At 26.1% G+C, this 21,568-nt stretch overlaps 1 protein-coding gene across 2 annotated transcripts in view; it reads right to left on the bottom strand.

Annotated features, from left to right (window-relative positions):
* Positions 1-20,426, bottom strand: part of LOC100203807 (protein FAM98A) — a 28,077-nt gene extending 7,651 nt beyond the window's left edge. For both annotated transcript variants that reach the window (XM_065805506.1, XM_065805505.1), the window contains exons 1-12: positions 20,290-20,426; positions 19,776-19,915; positions 19,534-19,584; positions 19,386-19,454; positions 18,909-18,976; positions 7,036-7,134; positions 6,701-6,781; positions 6,471-6,587; positions 6,293-6,392; positions 4,184-4,266; positions 221-317; positions 97-144 (exon numbers count right to left, since the gene is read on the bottom strand). In XM_065805506.1, coding sequence (XP_065661578.1) covers positions 97-144; positions 221-317; positions 4,184-4,266; positions 6,293-6,392; positions 6,471-6,587; positions 6,701-6,781; positions 7,036-7,134; positions 18,909-18,976; positions 19,386-19,454; positions 19,534-19,584; positions 19,776-19,915; positions 20,290-20,327 — 991 coding nt within the window. In that variant the 5' untranslated portion in view covers positions 20,328-20,426. The remainder of the gene's footprint in view (positions 1-96; positions 145-220; positions 318-4,183; positions 4,267-6,292; positions 6,393-6,470; positions 6,588-6,700; positions 6,782-7,035; positions 7,135-18,908; positions 18,977-19,385; positions 19,455-19,533; positions 19,585-19,775; positions 19,916-20,289) is intronic.
* Between the last annotated feature and the right edge of the window lie 1,142 nt (positions 20,427-21,568).

The raw sequence follows: 21,568 nt of genomic DNA, 5'->3' as shown, positions 1-21,568 counted from the left end.
ATTGCTAAATACACACAAACACACACACATACACACCACACACATATACGTAAAACAGAAATTAAAACTATTAAAAACAGATTTAAATGATCATACTTCCTCCACGACCTCGAAAAGATCCTCTAACTGGCTCTTGATGTCCTCCTAAAAAACATAATAATTTTTACATAGGGATCCTTAGTTAAAAACCAAACTAAAAAAATAAAAATAAATAAAGCACCTCTATTATCTGCCATAGAATCTGGTGTCCTGGGTTTAAACAAAGGCATATCTGGTGGAGGAGGAATGCTAGATGCTCTGCCCCCTCTGTCAGGTACCTAAATAAAAATGTGTACATTTATTAAAAACATCTTTTTTTGTAATATCAATTGTTATAATTGATCTTTGACACTAAGAATAAAGTTGCTTTAGATTGCTATTTGACAAATAATTCCTAATAAAATTGCTGTTAATCTGGTTTTGAAAATAAAAAGTGGAACTAATTGGATATTGGATGTTGATAAAAAGATAAATGTGATGCAACAATGCAAAATGTTATATATGTGTGTGTGGCTATATATATATATATATATATATATATATATATATATATATATATATATATATATATATATATATATATATATATATATATATATATTGCTGTTAATCTGGTTTTGAAAATACAAAATGGAACTAATTGGATATTGGATGTTGATAAAAAGATATATATATATATATATGTGCATATATATCTGCGAAAATGCGTCTGCGAAATTTAGGTCGGCATTCAGCAATGCCAACCTATCTATGCTCTAGGAGGGCATACAACTGCCGACCTGAATATCCTAAAGTGTCGGCATGCAAATTAAAATACATGTAAAAAATATATAATATACTTTAAATATTAGTTTATAATTTATTTATTGCAATTACTTCAAGTTTGACATGTTTTATTAAAACAAAAATTCATTCATTTTTTTCAATTCATTTTTCTTTTTTATATTATATTCTTTTATTTTTATATTATATTCTTTTTTAAATTTTAAACCTGGAAAGAGAAACCAGACAAGAACTTGGTAGTAACAACACACTATTTAAAGAAGATTATGTTATTAAAGGTAACTTAGATAAAGCGCTTGAAGAAGTTACTGATGAAATACTCAACGTTATCTCCAATTTACGAGAAGCATTCTGAGTCCACCTTGATTTGGTATTTAAAGAACCCATTTTTCAAGCAAGCAGTTCTGTATGATTCAAAATCCTGCGAGATGTTAGAAATAGCCGAACTTATGGCAAATATTAATGTAATAGCTACAATGTTTCAAACTCTACTAAAAGCAAACAACTGTGATTATACGCGCCTGGAACTTGAAAAAAATCTTAGCGGAGCATACTAAAAGATTTATGCTTGGAAAATTGGTAGAAAAAGTGTGGCCAAATCTTTTTAAAGTGCAACTCCAGTTAGATATAACAAACAACCTACATATAGTGGAATTATCCATTGCAATGCCAACCTCTAATGCAGAAACCAAAAGGGTATTTTTAATTTTGAGACGAGTACTTTCTAATGACCGCCAAAAAATTTCTAATAAACGGTTAGAAAGTATTCTCTGTTTAAAATGCGCAAGAAGTTTTGATAAAACATTTTATGATCATGCAATAGAATTATTTTTGAACCAATACCCAAATGGCGAAGTAAGAAACAATCCAAGGCGAATACAGAGCCATTCTAATGTTAAGAAATCAAAAGTACGCAAAAACAAAATGACTTCAGTAATGACTGCTTTGCAAACCCTTGTTTCTTCTGACAGTGAATCTTCTAATCAAGAAAATTTGATTTTTAACATTAACTTAAGCAATATTTCTGATGATGATTGGACAGAAAATTCTGGTGAGTAAATTATGAAAATATGTCAATAAGACAATCGCCATTGCATGGAAACAATGTTCGTATATAAGAAAAAACAATATTTTTTGTATTTTTAACTTTTGTTCCCTCCATCAATTTACATATAGTTACAAGTTTATACTATAATACAATTAGTATTGAAAAACACCACTATGACTGTAGGAGAATAAAATGCTTATTCCCCGTAGAGGCTAAAACAACCAGATGTAAACTGTCTACTCATTTTATTAAAAAATTTGCCGGTTTAAACAAAATCTTCGCCTACAGCACATTAACTAAATTTGTATTTCTAAACAACGTTCTTTCTATGAGCAATCAAAAAACCAATTAAAATGTAATACATAAACTATGACCATTTTTTTGTTGTTAAAAAAACAACTTCAAAACTAAAAAATCACTAATTCATAAATTTGCTATATACTTAATTTACTACACAAAATTTAATTGCTACATTCTTTAAAATATTATTGCCTGAAGCTATGCTATTATAAAGCAATCCTTTTATAATCAATTAATCATTACCCCTATCGTAACAGAAAGCAAAAAATCCAAAATTTTTTTTGCCAACCTGACGTCGGCACGCTTGTGCCAACTTTATCCTTCGAATTTCGTAGACTGTATATGTATATATATAAATTATGTTAGTGTATTCTACAAATAGAGCGCTCAATGTTCTTAAAGAACAGAGCAATAATAAATTAGTAAAAACACTTATCTAATTTTCTTAAACAAGTATGTAAATGTAAGCAAATGTAAGTAAATGGCGAAACAACTTGCTGAAGAAAATTAGATAAGTATTTTTACTAATTTATTTATATATATATATATATATATATATATATATATATATATATATATATATATACACATATTAGGATTATGACTTTTTCAGTGACCCCATGTTCCTGGGTCATAAAATAGATCTTGAAGATATTTGATTGCTCATTCTGCACACTGTCTTGATCTGGGAATTTCCGGTCTAGATGGTTCCTGATTCCAAAATTTTTTCACTGAGTTTAACGCTTTTTCGTGACCGCGCAAGCTGCTACATAGCTTCCAATAATCATTTGCATTGTACATTTAATCAGTAAACAATTGATCCACCTAACTGTAAGAGATAAATCTAAAAATGTCAAGTAGTGAGTCTCTTCTCTCTGGTAGAATATAAATTCCAAAAGAGCTAGTATCTGGTAGAATAATAAATTCAAAAAGAGTGTTGCTCAGGAATTCATCTTGCATTATTTAATTTAGGTATTTTCTAAAACTTCACCTTAGGAAATACTTAGATTCTTCAAAAAAGCAGAATATTCAAGATAAATAAAACACCATTCTTAAAATATTTTCTGAGTTGTTCGTAGTTCTTTCTTGAATTAAACATCTTGAGTGAATGTTTATACTAAGTTATTTTTAAAATTACTTTTTTTTATGGAGAAATTTAAAACAATTATGTTATTTATTAGTAATACTTCAAGACCACTAGATGATTTCATCATCAGATTATTAAACAAAATATTTTTGCAAAAAACATTTCAAAAAATTCATCAAACAAAAACATTGTATTGATGTCAACTTAAGATCTGAATAAAATGCATAATTGGTTTTCAAAAGCCTGTGTTTAAATATTGAAGGTCATCCAAATTCATTCCAGTTGGGCCAGTTTGTTGGTAAAAGTCAATGCTAAAACTTTTACATAAGTCCAGTAAATGTTTCTTGTTATAAATATTGTTTACTACAAATCTTATAGGCTCCATGAATAAAACCAGTGAAGATACCTACAAGAACTTTTGGATCATGTCTCATATTTAGTTCAATTTGGATTTATATATACACATATATATATATACATATACATATATATATACATATATATATATACATATATACATATACATATATATATATATATATATATATATATATATATATATATATATATATATATATGTATAGATATATATAAATATATACTTATATATATAAAAACACATAAATATATACATACATACACACATATACACATACATATGTGTGTGAATGTGTGAGTGTATGTGTGTGCATGTGCACACATACACACAATTATTTACTAAAAAAGTACAGTATAAATATGGTACCTTTTTCACTTTAATTCTTTTATAATATATTATTTACATTATATAAATTTTTATACTTCATGTATATACTTATTTTATATATTTTATCTTTATATATAATTTTATTTTGACATTCAAATTTCTTTTTTCTTTTTTATCAAACTATTAAATAATTTACATATTAAATCATCAAAATACATACAGCGCCAATCATATGCTTGTTAATAGCACATTTCAGACTATCTCTTGTTTTGCCGCTACTCGTTCTTTCAATTGTGCACAAATCTAAATTTCATAAGTTAAATTAAAAAAGTAAAAGGTTCATTATTTAAGTATAAAGCTTAGCATTCATATAAACATATAGGATGTCTTTACTATATACATACTATATACATGTCTGTATACATAGGTCCATACATATACTATACGTGTGTATACATTTATATGTATACATATGGGATAAGACATACATATGACTTAAGACTTTATTACAGACATTTATAAAATTTAGTTTCAGACCTTGTTCTGCTACATTTAATAGAAAATTTCAATTTAAACGCCATTTTTTTGTGACATTTCACTATTTTGTTCTTTTAACGCAGATTAAATTCTTGCATCTTGATAACCTCAAATACCATTTAGCATTCAAAATGGTAAAATTAAAAGTTTAAATTTCTTCATTGTTTATGCTTGTATAACCAATTCTAAAACCTGTCAACGCTTGAAAATAAAGGAGCAGAGAAAAAGAAAATAAAGGAGATTCCTTTTACCATTTTTGTACCAATTTTTGCTGCTGATAAATTATCGAGAATAAAGAACTTTATCACAGCACAATATTTAGTTTTTTCCAATGCAACCCAATACACTTACATGTCAACTTCAAATGGCCTGTAAACAAAGAATGAATGAATGGACGGTGAAATAGTAAATCAGCATATAAATTTTTCTATTAGGTTAATAAATGTTGCTTCCAAACATAAAAGTGTCACTTTAGAAACATTTTAATCAATCTGTAGAGATTACTAAACTAAAATAAAAAAACTAAGTAAAACTTTACTTGTTTGTTATTTTAAACAATATAACAATAATATATATTTTAACACCACACTCAACTTTTTTGTTGTTGATGTTAGGACGAAATGAAGTAACCTGAAAAATTTGACTCAGGCCCACCAATTGGGTGGGTGGATGCTATTCCTTGGTTTTTCTCCTGTTTTTTTAAAAATGAGCATAAGTACTTATTTAAAATAACAAAATTAAAAACAAATTTTTTTAATTTTTTAAAAGCAAAGTAAAAAATATTTAGAAAATGCTTAATGTTAACAGAAGGTGGAAGAATATTTATAAATCTAATCAAGAGTGATCTTTGCAGTGACATATCCAGGCCAATTTTGAACCTGGTATACCGGTTTGTACACTTAAATTTCAGTACTTAATATATGAACATATGCAAAAATGACTTTTGCAAAGCTCTTTGCATTTCAGAAAGTAAATGGAGTAAATAAAATAAACATAGGTTAAACATAGGATAAACATTCTTTAGGTTCTTATAACATCAGCGAAAAATTAATACAACAGTATGATTTTCCAATAATCTACCATAATTTTATTTTGTGTTGTTCTATTGTTATACTTAAAAGTAACCTATTTAAGCATTGTTATCTATGTGCTCAAGTATAGCCTTCTATATTTCTATATGATTGTTATTTAGATACCTAAATTACTAATAAATTAATAAAGAATTCTAAGTAAACTGCTTATCTTAGTACCATTTTCTTTTTAAAATTGAAATAGAAAGCGGCCCTCTAAAATTGTATTTACTTTTTGAAAGTTTTCATAGTAAAATGTATACTTTTTTAACTGAGTTTTTCTAATATTTTTTAAAATAATGGTTTGGCTCTGATTTGGGTCCAAGTATTTGTTTACCAGTACTGATTCCATGAAAAAATTTGCACGATTTAAAAGTTGTATGGCTTTATATTTTCAAAATTTTAATAATTAGTTAATTCATCAGTATCGGCATCAGCCTTTTCCCATCCATTGGCATCGGCCGCAAATGTGCTATCGGTACATCACTAGTCAGCATATAGACAATAGAAACCTTAAAAGTAAATTACAGAAAGATAAATTTTTTTTAAATAAAATAAAATGTTGCTTTAGACAAAAATAACTTTAGTTAAAAAAGATGCAAAATTTTAAGTATTAAAGATGTTTCATTAAAAGAACTCTAAACAAACTCTTCCAAAAGCTGAAATACAAATGATAAAACAATGATTAATTTAATAATTGAAAAATTTTAAGAAAAACCAACCAGTTCGTGCAGCAAGTACATCTGCAATAGAAGTTAGAGAGTGTGGTTGCAAAGCTGATCTTATAGAATTAAATGATTCTGAAACTTCATCAACTTTTTTCTGAAGAAAAATAAACTATTTATAAAAAGAAAACAATTTCATTTGATATTTACAATATTTATTTGATAATGAGAGAACCTTCATTTTTTCAGTCCAAGTAAATGATTGAATAGTAACGTCTACTCGTTTGATGAGTAATTCTCTTCTCAGTCTGTACTCTTGACATAGACCATCATTAATTTTAGAAACTAGATCCTAAAAACACAAAAATAAAAAATAATTTTATTTTTATGCTTTCTATTTAACAATCGGAACAAAATTTTAATTTTACAAATGTTAAAAATGACATTTAAAAATAACTCTCTTACCCATTGATTTTGAGAAAGCGATTTTTTAAGTAAGGGAGGAGGTATATAATCCTTTGGTAAAGTAGATAACAGCTTCTTTAACTTGAAATAAAAATTGCAATCTATTTTAGCAATATTTTCTAAAATCACACTTGGACAAAAGTTTGAAAAAAAAAAAAAGGAATTGATTACGTACAAAAATTATTTAAAAACTATATAAACTTTATATTAAAATTATATTTAAAAAAATCAAATTTTTCATAACAAATCCATACCAACAGTAAAAGTTTAAATTTTATTCAGAAAAATATGAAAGTTTACATATCAATATTTTAGTTGTTATTAAAAATACACACACTGGTCTCAATCGCAACAAATGGTTGAGTTGTGTCCATTGAAATTTTGAGAACATTAAATATTGTTTGTACACATATTGTAAGAATGCTGCTGTTCTCCTAAACAAGATTAAATAAGAATCATATATATAAGACTCTAAAATATATCATACATATGCAATAGCTTTATTCATCTCCCATAGGTCAAGGGAGCCAGTAAAGTCAAAAAAGTTTGTTTTTTTTAATTTAAAATAAGAAAATCTCTTTTAACCCTTTAACTGCAAAATGCAAATCAAAGTTAAACAAAGTTACTGCACAGAAAAACAAGTTAAGTACAGTGAGGGACAAGAACTTGTACTTTTTTCCACTTTTATTCTCTTTAAAGCTAAGGGAACATTACACTTGAGGAGACTGCTCTTTTTAAAAAAAAATTGTAATGCAATCGTCTTTCAACACTATAACTCAAAATAAGAACCAGATTCTGTGGAGAAACAAATTGAACACAGCTGCTGTGAAAAAACAAATTGAGCATGGCAATATTAGGGGCATGGTGAAGATCAAATGATCTTCACCATGCCCTTATACTGCTGATTTAGGCGAGCAGTGTGACGTCATACTGAAATAGCCTGCTGCCGGGGGCTTCAGTACATACATCGACTGAAAAATAGCCCAACTTGTAGTGGAGTGCTGCTACATCGACGGAGGGTTTGGGATGGGGCAGCAATCTTTTCATTCATTATTCTTTGTTTTCTTCTTTTTCTAAAAAAGCTGTACCAATTTAGATAAGCAAAAAAAGTGAACAAGTGCTCACATAAATATGCTACAGTATATATATATATATATATATATATATATATATATATATATATATATATATATATATATATATATATATATATATATATATATGTATATATATATATAAATGTATATATAAATGTATATATATATATATATATATATATATATATATATATATATATATATATATATATATATATATATATATATATATATATATATATATATATATATATATATATATAAGGCTAGGTTGATCTAGTTGATGGAGTAAGTAGATTTGCATACTTTGTAAACTACTTTTTGCTGTTTTATAAAATTTATTTTCATTTTTTTAAGCATGCATGTATTGTATTTTGTTTCTAAACAATATTTAACTTCGTAGTCTTTAGTAAAGTCTCTGACTGCTTTTAACTTAATGCCAAAAAATCAAATTTATAAGCGGCTAATAAATATTTCTTAAAATATACTTTTTAATTCTCCCGAGCCTATACAACTAGATTTACATGCTTAACTGGTTTATATTTTATAAATGTAACTTTTGTAGAATGATATAATGCAGTTAAAGTAGATTAAACTAAACAATAAGCACGTTTTACTAGTAAATTAGTATAATAATTAAAAAAATATTATTATCAAGTAAGTTATTATTTTGTGCAAAATTTAAATAGTTTAATGCTTTAATAAAGTGTTATTAATTTATTTATTATATAATTATTATATATTTAATTAATATTATATATTAAATATTATTATTAAATTTATTTATTGCAAATTATAATTAATATTAAATTTATTTATTGCAAATAAGTTATGTCTCGTAATAATAATATGAACAAAGTATTTAGTTTTAGAAAATAAAAAATGCCAAAAATAAAAAAAAGGCCCTATACGCGATTGAAAAGTGAAGAGAATTACGGAGGTTGTCCTTGTGATTTAATTACGATGGAGCCAAGCACATACAGACAATTGATTCAATTTTATTACTTCTTAGATTGTTCTGATATTAAGCCAAACTTTTGGGCAATTGTTAAGCATGTTTCATGTGTTTTAAAATCTACATGGTTATCATGGTTATCTGTCAATCCACAATTGCCTTTAATAAATGATAAATCTATTGAAACAAAAATTAAAAATCTATTTGTAACTGTTAAAAACATAAACCGCAAACATGCTAAAGCAAATATCAAACGAAACCTAGATTCTAAACTAGAAAAACTTTTTGACATATCTGCTTGTTATTGTTCATTGGATGTTGTATCATGTAACAATGTTTATGCAAAGTGCAAAAAAGAAAAATGCAAATTGGAACACATTATTTGCATATGCCCTAAAGAAGCAAAAGCCCCAATAGAAGAAAGAGCAAATATAGAAATATACGGGACCAGCGTTTAAAAACAGGACCAAAAGGGCTATTTCAGATGTCTTTGGTTGATGCATCTGCTTTAAAACAAAACAGCAGGATTAAAGAGAAAAAAGGAAATATATCACATCACAAACATATTAATAATGAGCTTTCAAGTTTATTACTAGATCCCCAGAATGTATATCTGGAATAATAACATCAGGTATTTTTATTTGCGTGGCCTTAAAATTTTAATTAGTTTAGTATATATTTAATGCTTATTTATAATAAAATCACTTATCATAAGTATTTTAAATTTTTTACTTAAGCAACAGGATGAATGGAAACCAAGTAAAAGAACTCAGGCAGATTATAGTATTCAAAAGTTTCCATGATATGCAATGGAGCTGGTCAGAGGCGGATGTTCTTCAAATCTCAACGCAGCTCTTGGAAACGCCAAAAGTTGACATCAATAATATTCTAATGGATAAGTGTAAATTAGACAGAGCTCAAAAGTCAAAAGTAAAAATAATTTCAAAAAACGCAGATTCAGAAGAAAAGACACAACTATTTTGCATTGGTTTAGATGGAAAGATAGGTAAGAACACGTAAATGTACTTAATAGCAAATAGTTCTGAAGGAAAAAATTTCCTAACAAAATGTGTTGCTGCAGAGTATCACCTTACTTTTACACAAGAGGAATGGCAAATTTCACGGGATCTACTTAATACACAGAACAATACCAGTTGTTGGTGCTACTCGGGATGTTCTTGCTCTTGAGACATTAGGTGTACTTGAAGAATATGACAGTCTGAAGAGCATCCATGTTATTCTTTTAGACAATACTGCATCAAACACAGGTTGGTGGTTAATCTAGAAGAGTTGATAGGAAGGAAACTTCACACAATAGGTTGTAGCCTTCATCAGAATGAACTCCCACTAAAAGCCCTTTTTAAAAAGTTAGATGGAAAAACAACCGGCCCACAAAATTTTAGTGGACCAATTGGGAAAAGATGCTCTGAAGACATTCATAGACAACCTCAAGTAGAATTTGAAGCAATTCAAACTTCTACCACTGAAGGATATATTTCACATGAGATATTATAAGATATTAGTCATGATCAAAGGCTTCTTTACAAATATTGTAAAGGTATTGGATTAGGTAGAGAGCTAATTGTAAAATAGGTCCAATGTACCATGCTCGATGGTTAACCCTTTCTATACGAATTCTTTGTTTATACACTTGAGATATTTCTGCAAACGCAAGTCTGAAAATGCTTACCGATTATATTGTTAAAGTTTATGCTCCATCGTGGTTTCAAATAAAGAAATCTTCCAAATTGCAAGATTCCCCCATACTCTGTTTTTCACTATTAATCAATTGAATCTTATTAAGTTTGATGATGTAAAAAGAACTGTAAAAAAACACATTCAAGGTAATGCTTTCTGTTTGATACCTGCAAATTTTCTCTACACAATGGTTAAAAATAATGATGAACAGATCAGGACATTCGGATTTGAGACAATACTCACTCTTAGGAAACAGTAAACTTTTTAAAATTAGTTTTTATATTTATAATTTATCAGGCATCTGTATACAAAGCTTTTTTAAAAATGTATTGTGCTGTATTTTATAATATTAAGTTTTTATTAAGGTTATTAATTTTTTTGTTTTTTGCAAGTTTTTTAAAAGTAACGATGTTTTTATTTTTAGAAACAAAAGCAGTTATAGTATAGAAAAGAAAATCCCTCAACTAAATTGGAATGCTACAAGCTGGATATCTCTTATAGATATTGCTGGTCTTGCTTATATCGAAATGGGACCACCAACTACAAAAGAGTTTTTTGATGAAGATATTTACACATTCATTAAAAATAAAATAAAGCCTAATATTCAAAACCTCAACTCTCATTCCCAGAGCGTTGAGAGATGTGTCAAATTAGTTTCTGAAGCTTCTAACACCATATATGGATTTGAAGCCAGGCATAAATCCATACTAACAAAACTACTTAGCAGAAAAATGTGTAAAAGGTTTTTGTCAAAAGGACATTATTCTTAGTCTTACGATGATTTATTTGCTTAACTTGTTTGTTACATTCTTGAAATAGTTTTTTTTTTAGTTTAATATTGCTTTTTAAATAACTTAATAAACTAATAATGATTATTTATTGGATTTTATGGAGCATTTAATTAGATAATCGATGTAATACAACAAGTAAAAAATTTATACTTAAATATAAATTGGACTTGTAACATTTTTGCTGAATAAAACGAAACGATAAACCGTATAAATAATTTTAAATACAAATATTTGAATTATTCCTTGGTGTGTCAAACATTTTTGATTGAAATTTCGTCGGAATGTATTGAAAAGTATGAAACCAGAAGCAAAAAGTTAATACTTTTATACCAAATGTTGATGAGGGTACTTTTAAATTTTGATCGCTAATCCGCAAGCCGCCGTTTGACTAAACACCTTTATTTTCTTGTTTTATATATAAATACAACTTTCAGCATCTAAGCCGTTACGGTTTTAAAAAAAAGAGTGAAAAATCGACCTACCCTAATGTATATATATACATTTATATATATATATATATATATATATATATATATATATATACACATATATATATATATATACATACATACATACATACATATATATATATATATATATATATATATATATATATATATATATATATATATATATATATATATATATATATATATATATATATATATATATTCATATAATTATACTCATCTTCAATTGGGTTAAAAAAAAACTTATTTAACTTATATATAAATATTCTATGGTATAATGTATCTTAATCTTATGCTCAAATTTTTTAAATTGAAATTGTGATTGCAATATGTTTTCACCAAAGGATCCTCTTCCTGTAGGGTTCAAATCATCCAAAGTTTATAAATTTGTATGCCCAGAATGTAATTCATATATTTATAGTCATCTTCAGTTGTAAAAAGTTGGGTTAAAAAAAACTTATTTAATTTTATATACAAATATTCTATGGTAACAAAGTATAAATTACAATTTTTTATTAATTACAACAAATTAGGCAATAGCAAAGAATACAATAAAAAAGATATCAAATTATTTAACAAAACTTTAATGTGTTAGTAGAATTAGTTTTTTTGATAAGATAAGAAATATAAATTTTATTTATGAGCCAAGTTGGATACTTACTGCTTTTGAGAATCTTAAAAAAGATTTTTAATGCTGTAGTAAAAACCAAGCTTAGTATTATTAATTTTAAAAGTTCTATCAATTTAGCATTTAATTCAATTACCTTATCTGAAAAAGAGATGAAACTACAAAAGTATGAAGACTTGAATAAGTTTCCTTATGAAAAATGGAGGTACATAAGGAACTATTTACTTTTTTATATTAATGTCCAAAAAAGAGGTATTAGATTCCTTTTTTTTTCTTCATGGTAAATAATATTGAATTATGCCAATAGCCATTTTTCTTCAGAACGACCCATAAATAAATTAGCAAGTACAGGAGCTTGTTGGTAGCCCATAGCAACACCATCTATTTGGTCAAAAGTCTGTTTTTTAAATTGAAATTGTGATTGCAATATGTTTTCACCAAAGGATCCGCTTCCTGTAGGGTTCAAATCATCCAAAGTTTATAAATTTGTATGCCCAGAATGTAACACCAATGATTGAACACTACAGGAGAGACAAATACTAATACAAATAATATATATATATATATATATATATATATATATATATATATATATATATATATATATATATATATATATATATATATACACACAAACATCTCCATGCTAACAATAATTATTTTAATAGTTATGATGATTGTTTTGTCAATATTGGATTCCAGGCCTTCAATAAATTTGAGCATAAGATTAAGGAAAGTTTGTTCATTGAATGGAAAAATCCAGAAATGAACAAACAGTTAAACCATTATAAGATATCACTTTTCACTTTTGTTAAATAATTTAATATCTTTTTTATTGTATTTTTTTGTTATTGCCTAATTTGTCTTATTAATAAAAAATTGTAATTTATACTTTGTTACCATAGAATATTTGTATATAAAATTAAATAAGTTTTTTTAAAAACAGTGAATGACAGGAAAAAAAGAAAATTCCTTATCTTTTGTTGCTTAAGTGTAATTTAACTTTCTCTCATTCATTTTTGTTATAGATTAGAAACATATATAAAATATATATACTTTTAAAAAAATTTTCAACTTTATAAAAGGTATGGAAAATTTTAATAATATAAAATTAAAAAAATTTAGTTGATATTATCTATCATAACTCAAATTATGTCAATTTTAGAGACCTACATTATTGTAGGTCTGTAAAATAGATCTACATTATTTTAGGTTGTCATGACAACTTAAATAATTAAATTTCAGTTATTTTTGAGTATTTTTTAAAATTATGCAGTCACACACTAACTTCTTGAATAATGCGCTTGTTTTAAGATTAATAATGAGTAAAGTAAGTGACCACAAGTCATTTAGCATAAGTAGCTGTTCTTCTGTAAGAAACAGATTGCACTCAAAAAGGTATTGTTAAAACTGTCAATGTCTCCCAGTTAAAAGAATAAATTCCAAATTCCAAATAAAGGTCAAATTAGAAGCACAGAGTACAGGCTGCTGTGGTCAAAAAAGAATAACAAGTGCTAAAAATGTGTGCTTTCATTTTTTAGAAAAAGAAGAAAAAAACTAATAATGAAAGAAAAATTGCTGCCCCATACCAAACCCCTGGTCGATGTATCAACACTCCTTTGCAGCAGCAGGATAGTCGAGGTATGTACTGAAGACCCTGCAACTTCCTGTTTTAGTATGATTTAGTCATAAGTGTGCATATAATGCTCCATTTATATATATGTGTATATATATATATATATATATATATATATATATATATATATATATATATATATATATATATATATATATATATATATATATATATATATATATATATATATATATATATATATATATATATATATACAGTATCAACCCTCGGAATTAGGGTCGGCATTCGGCAATGCTGACCTAACTGCCAACCTGAAAGTGTTTGAGGTCGACAAAAAATTGCCGACCTCATTTTTATGTTTTATTGTAAGACCTTTGTATCAAATAATTTTTGCCGACCTGATTCCTACCTCTAAAAGATTGAGGTCGGCAAAGTATTGCCAACCTCATTTTTCCTAAGTCCGAGGGTTGCAGTATGCAAAAAAAATTATCGTACACTTAAAAAAAAATCATAATTTCAAAGATTGCATCAAAAAAATGAGTTGTCCGTTAAAATATTTAAAAGTTTTTTTTAGATATCTAATTAAGTATTGTTTTAAGAATTTATTTGTGTATTGGTGAATTAATTGCTTTTCAAACCTTTTGAACTTTACACAATTAATCTAATGATGCATAAAATTGACTGCAAAAAAAAAAAAAAATTGTACAGTTTAAAAATAATGTCAAATTGATCAAATTCCATAAAAATTAGTATCAAGTGGGGCCTCCTTTAGCCTTGATGGCCTCATCTTGATGATTTGGCATTGAGTTGATCAAATTTTGGGTCTCTTCTGTTATTATATTATACCATGTCCTCATTATAGCTTCTTTCAAGTTATCTTTGCATCTAAATGCTTGGTCGCAATTTTTCTATCCAAAATATATGAAAGTATGAAATCGCTTCCCATTCTCAATTTTTAAGTATATGGTTGCAAGTTAGCTTTGAGAATTTCACAATACATTGAAGCATCCATTTCGTCATCAATAAATGTAAATTTCCCCACTTCTTTTCAACTCATACTACCCCAAACCATTACATTTCCTCCTTCATGTATTACACTACCTCTCGAACAACTCTATAAGCTTCTCCTTATTTTCGCCACACTATTTGGACTCCATCCAATGAGACAAGATTGCATTTTGACAAAAAATTTTTTCAATATGATATCAGCATTTTTAAGTACTTCGATGCAAATTCCAATCGACGTATCATTTATTTAGAAGTTAAAAAAGGTTTATTTTGAACCACTCTACCTCCTTATCCTTGTTCTCTAATACAATTTCTGATTGTTTGAGGAGTCACTGTGATGTTATGATCTTCTTGAATTTTTAAAACTAATTTAGCTGCGGAAACAAATCTATTTTTCTTCACATTAATGATGACATTAATGATATTTCGATCGATTGCACTAGTGGTCTTGCGTTTTCATCCTCTACCAGCCACACTAGCAACGGTTCCAATCAGATTATGCTTCTTAACAATTGAGAAAATGAAGTTATGCTTTGACAAAAATAACATCAGTGTTTTGGAATGGCCATCTCTAAGTCTGGACTTGAATCCAATAGAAAATCGGTGGTATATTTTGGATAGAAAAATTGGCGACCAAGCATTTAGACGCAAAGACAATTTGAAAGAAGCTATAATAAGGGTATGGTATAATATAATAACAGAAGAGACCCAAAATTTGATCAACTCAATGCCAAAACATCTAGATGAGGCCATCAAGGCTAAAGGAGGCCCCACTCGATATTAATTTCCATGGAATTTGATCAATTTGACATTATTTGCAGTCAACTATATGCATCATTAGATCAGTTGTGTAAAATTCAAAGGGTTTGAAAAGCAATTAATTTACCAATACACAAATAAAAACAATACTTAATAAGATATCTAAAAAAAACTTTTAAATATTTTAACGAACAACTCTTTTTTTTGATGCAATCTTTAAAATTATGATTTTTATTTAAGTGTACAATTATTTTTTTTGCATACTGTATATACATATGTACATATATATATATATATATATATATATATATATATATATATATATATATATATATATATATATACTATATATATATATATATATATATATATATATATATATATATATATATATATATATATATATATATATATATATATATAATTAATTAGTAAAAAACACTTATCTAACTTTTATCTTCGACTTGAAGTTTCACCATTGCTGGATCATCAGAAGACTCTTCCTGATGATCCAGCAATGGTGAAACTTCAAGTCGAAGATAAAAGTTAGATAAGTGTTTTTTACTAATTAATTATTGCTCTGTTCTTTAAGAAAATTGAGCACTCTATTTGTAAAATACACTAACATAATTTACACACACACACACATATATATATATATATATATATATATATATATATATATATATATATATATATATATATATATATATATATATATATATATATATATATATACTATATATATACTATATATATATATACTATATATATATATATATATTTATATATATATATATATATATATATATATATATATATATATATATATATATATATATATATATATATATATATACACACTATATATATTATATACTATATATATATATATATACACTATATATATTATATACTATATATATACATATACTATATATATATACCTTCCGGACAAAAAAAATGAGACCAAGTTTTTTAATTTTTATTTTCAAAATAATAAATGAATAATAAAATTGTTTAATAGATAATATAGAGTAAAGCTTAATTTTAAAAATATTATATTGATCAATACCCGCTCATGTGTCCTTGGACTTTTTTAATACATTTTTGAACACAATGGTTCATAGTGTCAATTAATGACTTCAAATAATCCAAGGAAAGCCCATTCCAAAATTCTTGAATTGCAACCTCTAAATCATTTAAATTTTTTGTTTTTTTCTTTTCCACTGCTTTTTTCTCTGTTTGATACCCATTGATTCCATCTTATTCTTAGGTGTTCTTCACACCATTTTACCCTATTTTCTTGCTGAACAGGAGTCAATAAGGGTTTATTTTTGGGAACGAAACTGAAGTACCCACTTCGGTTAAGATAACAAATAATGGTTCTGGGAGCAATCTTGGGACTGCCTTTTTTGATTAATTCAATTTGAATATCTCGGGCGGATCGTGTGTCATCTTTTCGAGCTAATTGAATCAATCGCTATTGGTCCTTTAAATTAAGTTTTCTTGGTCTACCACTATGTTGCATAGAGAAAAAGTAAAAAATATAAACTATGTTGCATAGAGAAAAAGTAAAAAATTAATTTTGTTTATAATCAATCTGAAAGGGATCTTAACAAAAATAATTATATAATCAATTCAATAAGGATTTATGGTAGTTTGAGTGATAAAATAAAATGTTTTTAAATATTTAAAAAAAAAATGCCATTTTAAATATTAAAAAAAAAATACCATTCTAATTTATTTAATGTTTAATCCTAGGAGTATCTACTAAGATGACCATATATAGGATATCTATATAAGATATTTAATAACACAAAATCTACTAGGCATGTAGCGGGCTACATGCTTATGTAGAAGTTACATTGTAGGCCACAGGCCATGTAGTAGCTATAAAACAGGTTTTATTGCAGCATATTGTATAACAGCAATGTAGTGGGCGGGTAGCCCACAGGCTATGTAGTACCTATATATTGGGTTATCCTACAAGTTAAATTAACAAGTGCAACTTGAAAAATAATTATTTTTTTTTACTTTCGCAACATTTGTTTTTACATCACTAAAATTAGCTTAATTTATTTTGTTTAAATTTTTTTTTAAACATTTTATACTATATTTTTATGCTTATGTAGTATTTATGTTGCAGGCCACGGACAATGTGACCTGCAACATAGATGCAACATAGATAGTTGTAAATTTATGTAGTAAATATGTAGCTGGCTATGTAAAGTTATGAGCTACACAGTAGCTATGTAACAGGTTATGTAGTAGAATGTTGCATAATAGCTATGTAGGAGGTGGGTAGCCCGTGGGCTATGTAGCACCTATATATTGGGCTATTTAAAATCTATTTAGCAAGCCATATAGTAGTTATATAGCGAGCTATGTAGTAATTATGTTCTAAAAAAAATAAAAAATAAAGTTTATTTAATGACTAATTCTTCCTGCGATGCGGGAGGATTACTATTTTACTAGACAAATAAGACAAATGTTCTGCTACAGCCCATTAAAATAGTACTTTATTAAACAATAATTTGAGTCAGTTGGTTCTCTAGCACTAGATTTCTAACACTAGAATACAATTTTTCATACTAATGTTCAAAATTTTATTGATACGAAATCTAACATAATTTAGATTATTGCAAAGAAATCAAGTATACTTGTGGCATTGCCACAAAAATATTCTGAAACCAGTTACTCAATAATGCAGCATGTGCCATATATGGTTAAAAATGAAATATTGAAAATATGCTCATTACAACATTAAGCAAATTAAGGCTTAGTTTATAAAACAGAAGTTTAAAGCTATTAATTATTACTAATTATACTAATTATTCTAATCTATTAATTATTACTTTAATTTTTTTTTCTAAATATGATTTTCTTTTGAAAAAATGCAAAAAAATATAAATTTTTTTTAAATATACGTTGAATTGAAGTACATTTAACAGATCACAAAGAGTTCTGAACAAACTATTATCAAGTAAGAAGCTAAATTACGTAAGAATTATATAATTTTCTTATTTTAAATTAATTTGTTAAGAACTATTAACAAATTAGCCTAAATAAAAACAACATATACTGTTAACTTAATGTTATTCTTTAGTTATGTGTGTTATAATTAAACACACATAACTAAACAATTATTCAAAATGTTCTACTTTATTTTATCAGCAAATACTTCATCTGATTATGATCATACCTGGGAATGCTCCATCTGATTATGATCTTTTGTCATTCTGCAAGCTTGCAACTCAGTGACCAGAAAATCTGTGTCAGTAAATAAATATTTATTTAAAATAATAAATACATATTTATATTTATGAAATGTACATTTATTATTATTATTATATATATATTAAGGTATTTATTATTATTATATATATATTAGGTATTTATTATATATATATTTAGGTATTTAGGTGATTTTGAACTATTTATATTACTATTTATACTATATATATATATATATATATATATATATATATATATATATATATATATATAATATATATATATATATATATATATATATATATATATATATATATATATATATATATATATATATATATATATATATATATATATATATATATATATATATAGTATAAATAGTAATATAAATAGTTCAAAATCAACAAAAATACAAGAAAGAAAAAAAAAAAAGAAATAAGACCTAATAAAAAAAGTCGACTTTCAGCTGTGTCAAATCTGTTTGATTGAATTACTTCAGTATAAGGACAACCTTGCAAAATAAATAAAATATTGAAATTAAACAAAAAAACAATTAAATTATTAAAACAATTTAAAAAGTATATAATTACCTAACTCTCTAACTAATCCTTTAACATCCAGATCAAATGTAGCATCATCTCCTAAAATTTTTGACCATAACTATAGAAACTATAGAGTCACTATATAACTATAGAGTCACTAATCAACTAATAACTAGGTATTAAATAATTAACAGAAGATTCAAATAAAAATAAAAAAACAAAAAAAATTAAAAGAAAAAATCTTTTTATTAGTAAATCATTTATTAGTAGTTGTTCTGCTTAAAACTAACCTGAAATATTTTCTTTAAGGTCAATATCCATTTTAATGTGTGAGGCCAACCATACAACTAAATTTCTAAAAGACTGTGGTACAGTCTTCTCATGAACAGCTTCTTTTAAAGTTGCATAAGAACATAATTCACCATTGTATCTGAAAAGATTGCATAGCTGCTTATTTAAGTGTTTCAAAAATACAAAAGAAATATTGTCCTTTTTTAGAAGTTTTTTTGAGTTTATAAGCAAATACAAGATAAAATTATTACCTAAGCAACAAAAAATTTTGATTAACTTCTAACCCCCCCCCCTCCTCCCAAAAATAAAATAAAATTAAATTAAAAAAATTAACAACTACAAAAAGTTATGCATTATGTTTTTGTAAAAAAATTAGTAAGTTGAAACTTGATAAATTTCTTCATAAAGTAAAGCAGTAATTATGATATAGAGAAAAAAAAAAAAAAGATTTATACTTTAATAAATTTCCTCATAATAAAAATTTGTAATAACAACAAAAACACTATTACTTACTCTAAACTTTGAAGAGCTTCTAAAATTGAATGTTCCATTTGATTAACAGAAGCATACAACACATTAGTAATTTAAACCCTTAATTAAATTTTTATGAATACCTAATCAAAAACCATAATTATTTTCATAACAGTTATATTTAATTTGATATGTTAAAAAATTTGATATGTTAAAAAATTGATACATGTTAGAAACTTTTTAAGTACATTAAAAAGTTTTACAATTTTTTCGCATAAGTCATAAAAGACAGAGAAACGAGACACCAAGGGTTTGTCCATAAATTATGCAACACTAAATTTATTTAAAAAACAGAAGTAGGATAACTTAAGCTCTTTTACGTACTAACACCTCATTAATAAAATTTTGGACAAAACTTAAAAATTAATATTTTAAGAACTAATAAGTTTTATTACTTAATATTTCAACTGTTAATATGTTAGTATATGTAGTTTATAAATATATTAAAATAATTATTTCAAATACCATATATAGCAATATTATAAAGTTTTTTTGAAAGATGTTTTATTTGAGTAAGGAAAATTTCTTTATTCGTCTTTGAATAACAATATCTAATTCTTGCTTCAAGCTCTTCCAAACTCTCAGCTCTCCAATTATTCTCATACACTAGCCGTTTTAAATCACCCCAAAAGTTTTCAATTGGTCTTGCTTCTAGAACGTTAGCTGGGTTTATATCTTTGGGTACAACTTTGATTTTTTTCAATTTTAAAAAGTCGATGACTGACTTTGTGTAATGTGATAGAGCTAGATCAGGCCAGAAGATAATCTCATTGTCTTTTTTATAATATTCTGATGCTAGAGGAAGTAAATTTTTTTCTAGTATCTCTTTATAAGTGTACTGTTTGATTGCCTGCTTACTGTGATGAATATAAAGAGGGCTTATTCCACAGGTGCTGATGCAACAAGAAACTAAGAGCTTGTCCTCGTACTTTTTACGCAAATTATATCTTACTTGGTCAGAACATTGAGAAGGATCAGTGGCATAAAACCTATTATTACCAGCTAATGTGCTATTGTTTAAGGTAAAATAGCTTTCATCATCCATAACAAAATCCAAGTTTTTATAATTTTCGTACAATTTACAACATTTAGGATGCATAGCTTTCTTCTGCTGATGGCTACGATCTGGATGATTTGTTTTTTTGAAAGTTCCAATGTTAGTCATTGTTTTTAATACTTGGGAAATTCGAGTTTGACTATAGTTAAAAACTTGAGCTACTTTCTTTTGGGAGCACCCTGACTTATTTCCAAAAAATGCAGC

The sequence above is a fragment of the Hydra vulgaris genome, chromosome 09, assembly GCF_038396675.1.
Source record: "Hydra vulgaris chromosome 09, alternate assembly HydraT2T_AEP".
In the NCBI taxonomy this organism is placed as follows: domain Eukaryota; kingdom Metazoa; phylum Cnidaria; class Hydrozoa; order Anthoathecata; family Hydridae; genus Hydra; species Hydra vulgaris.
This window is presented reverse-complemented; position numbering and strand designations above follow the sequence as displayed.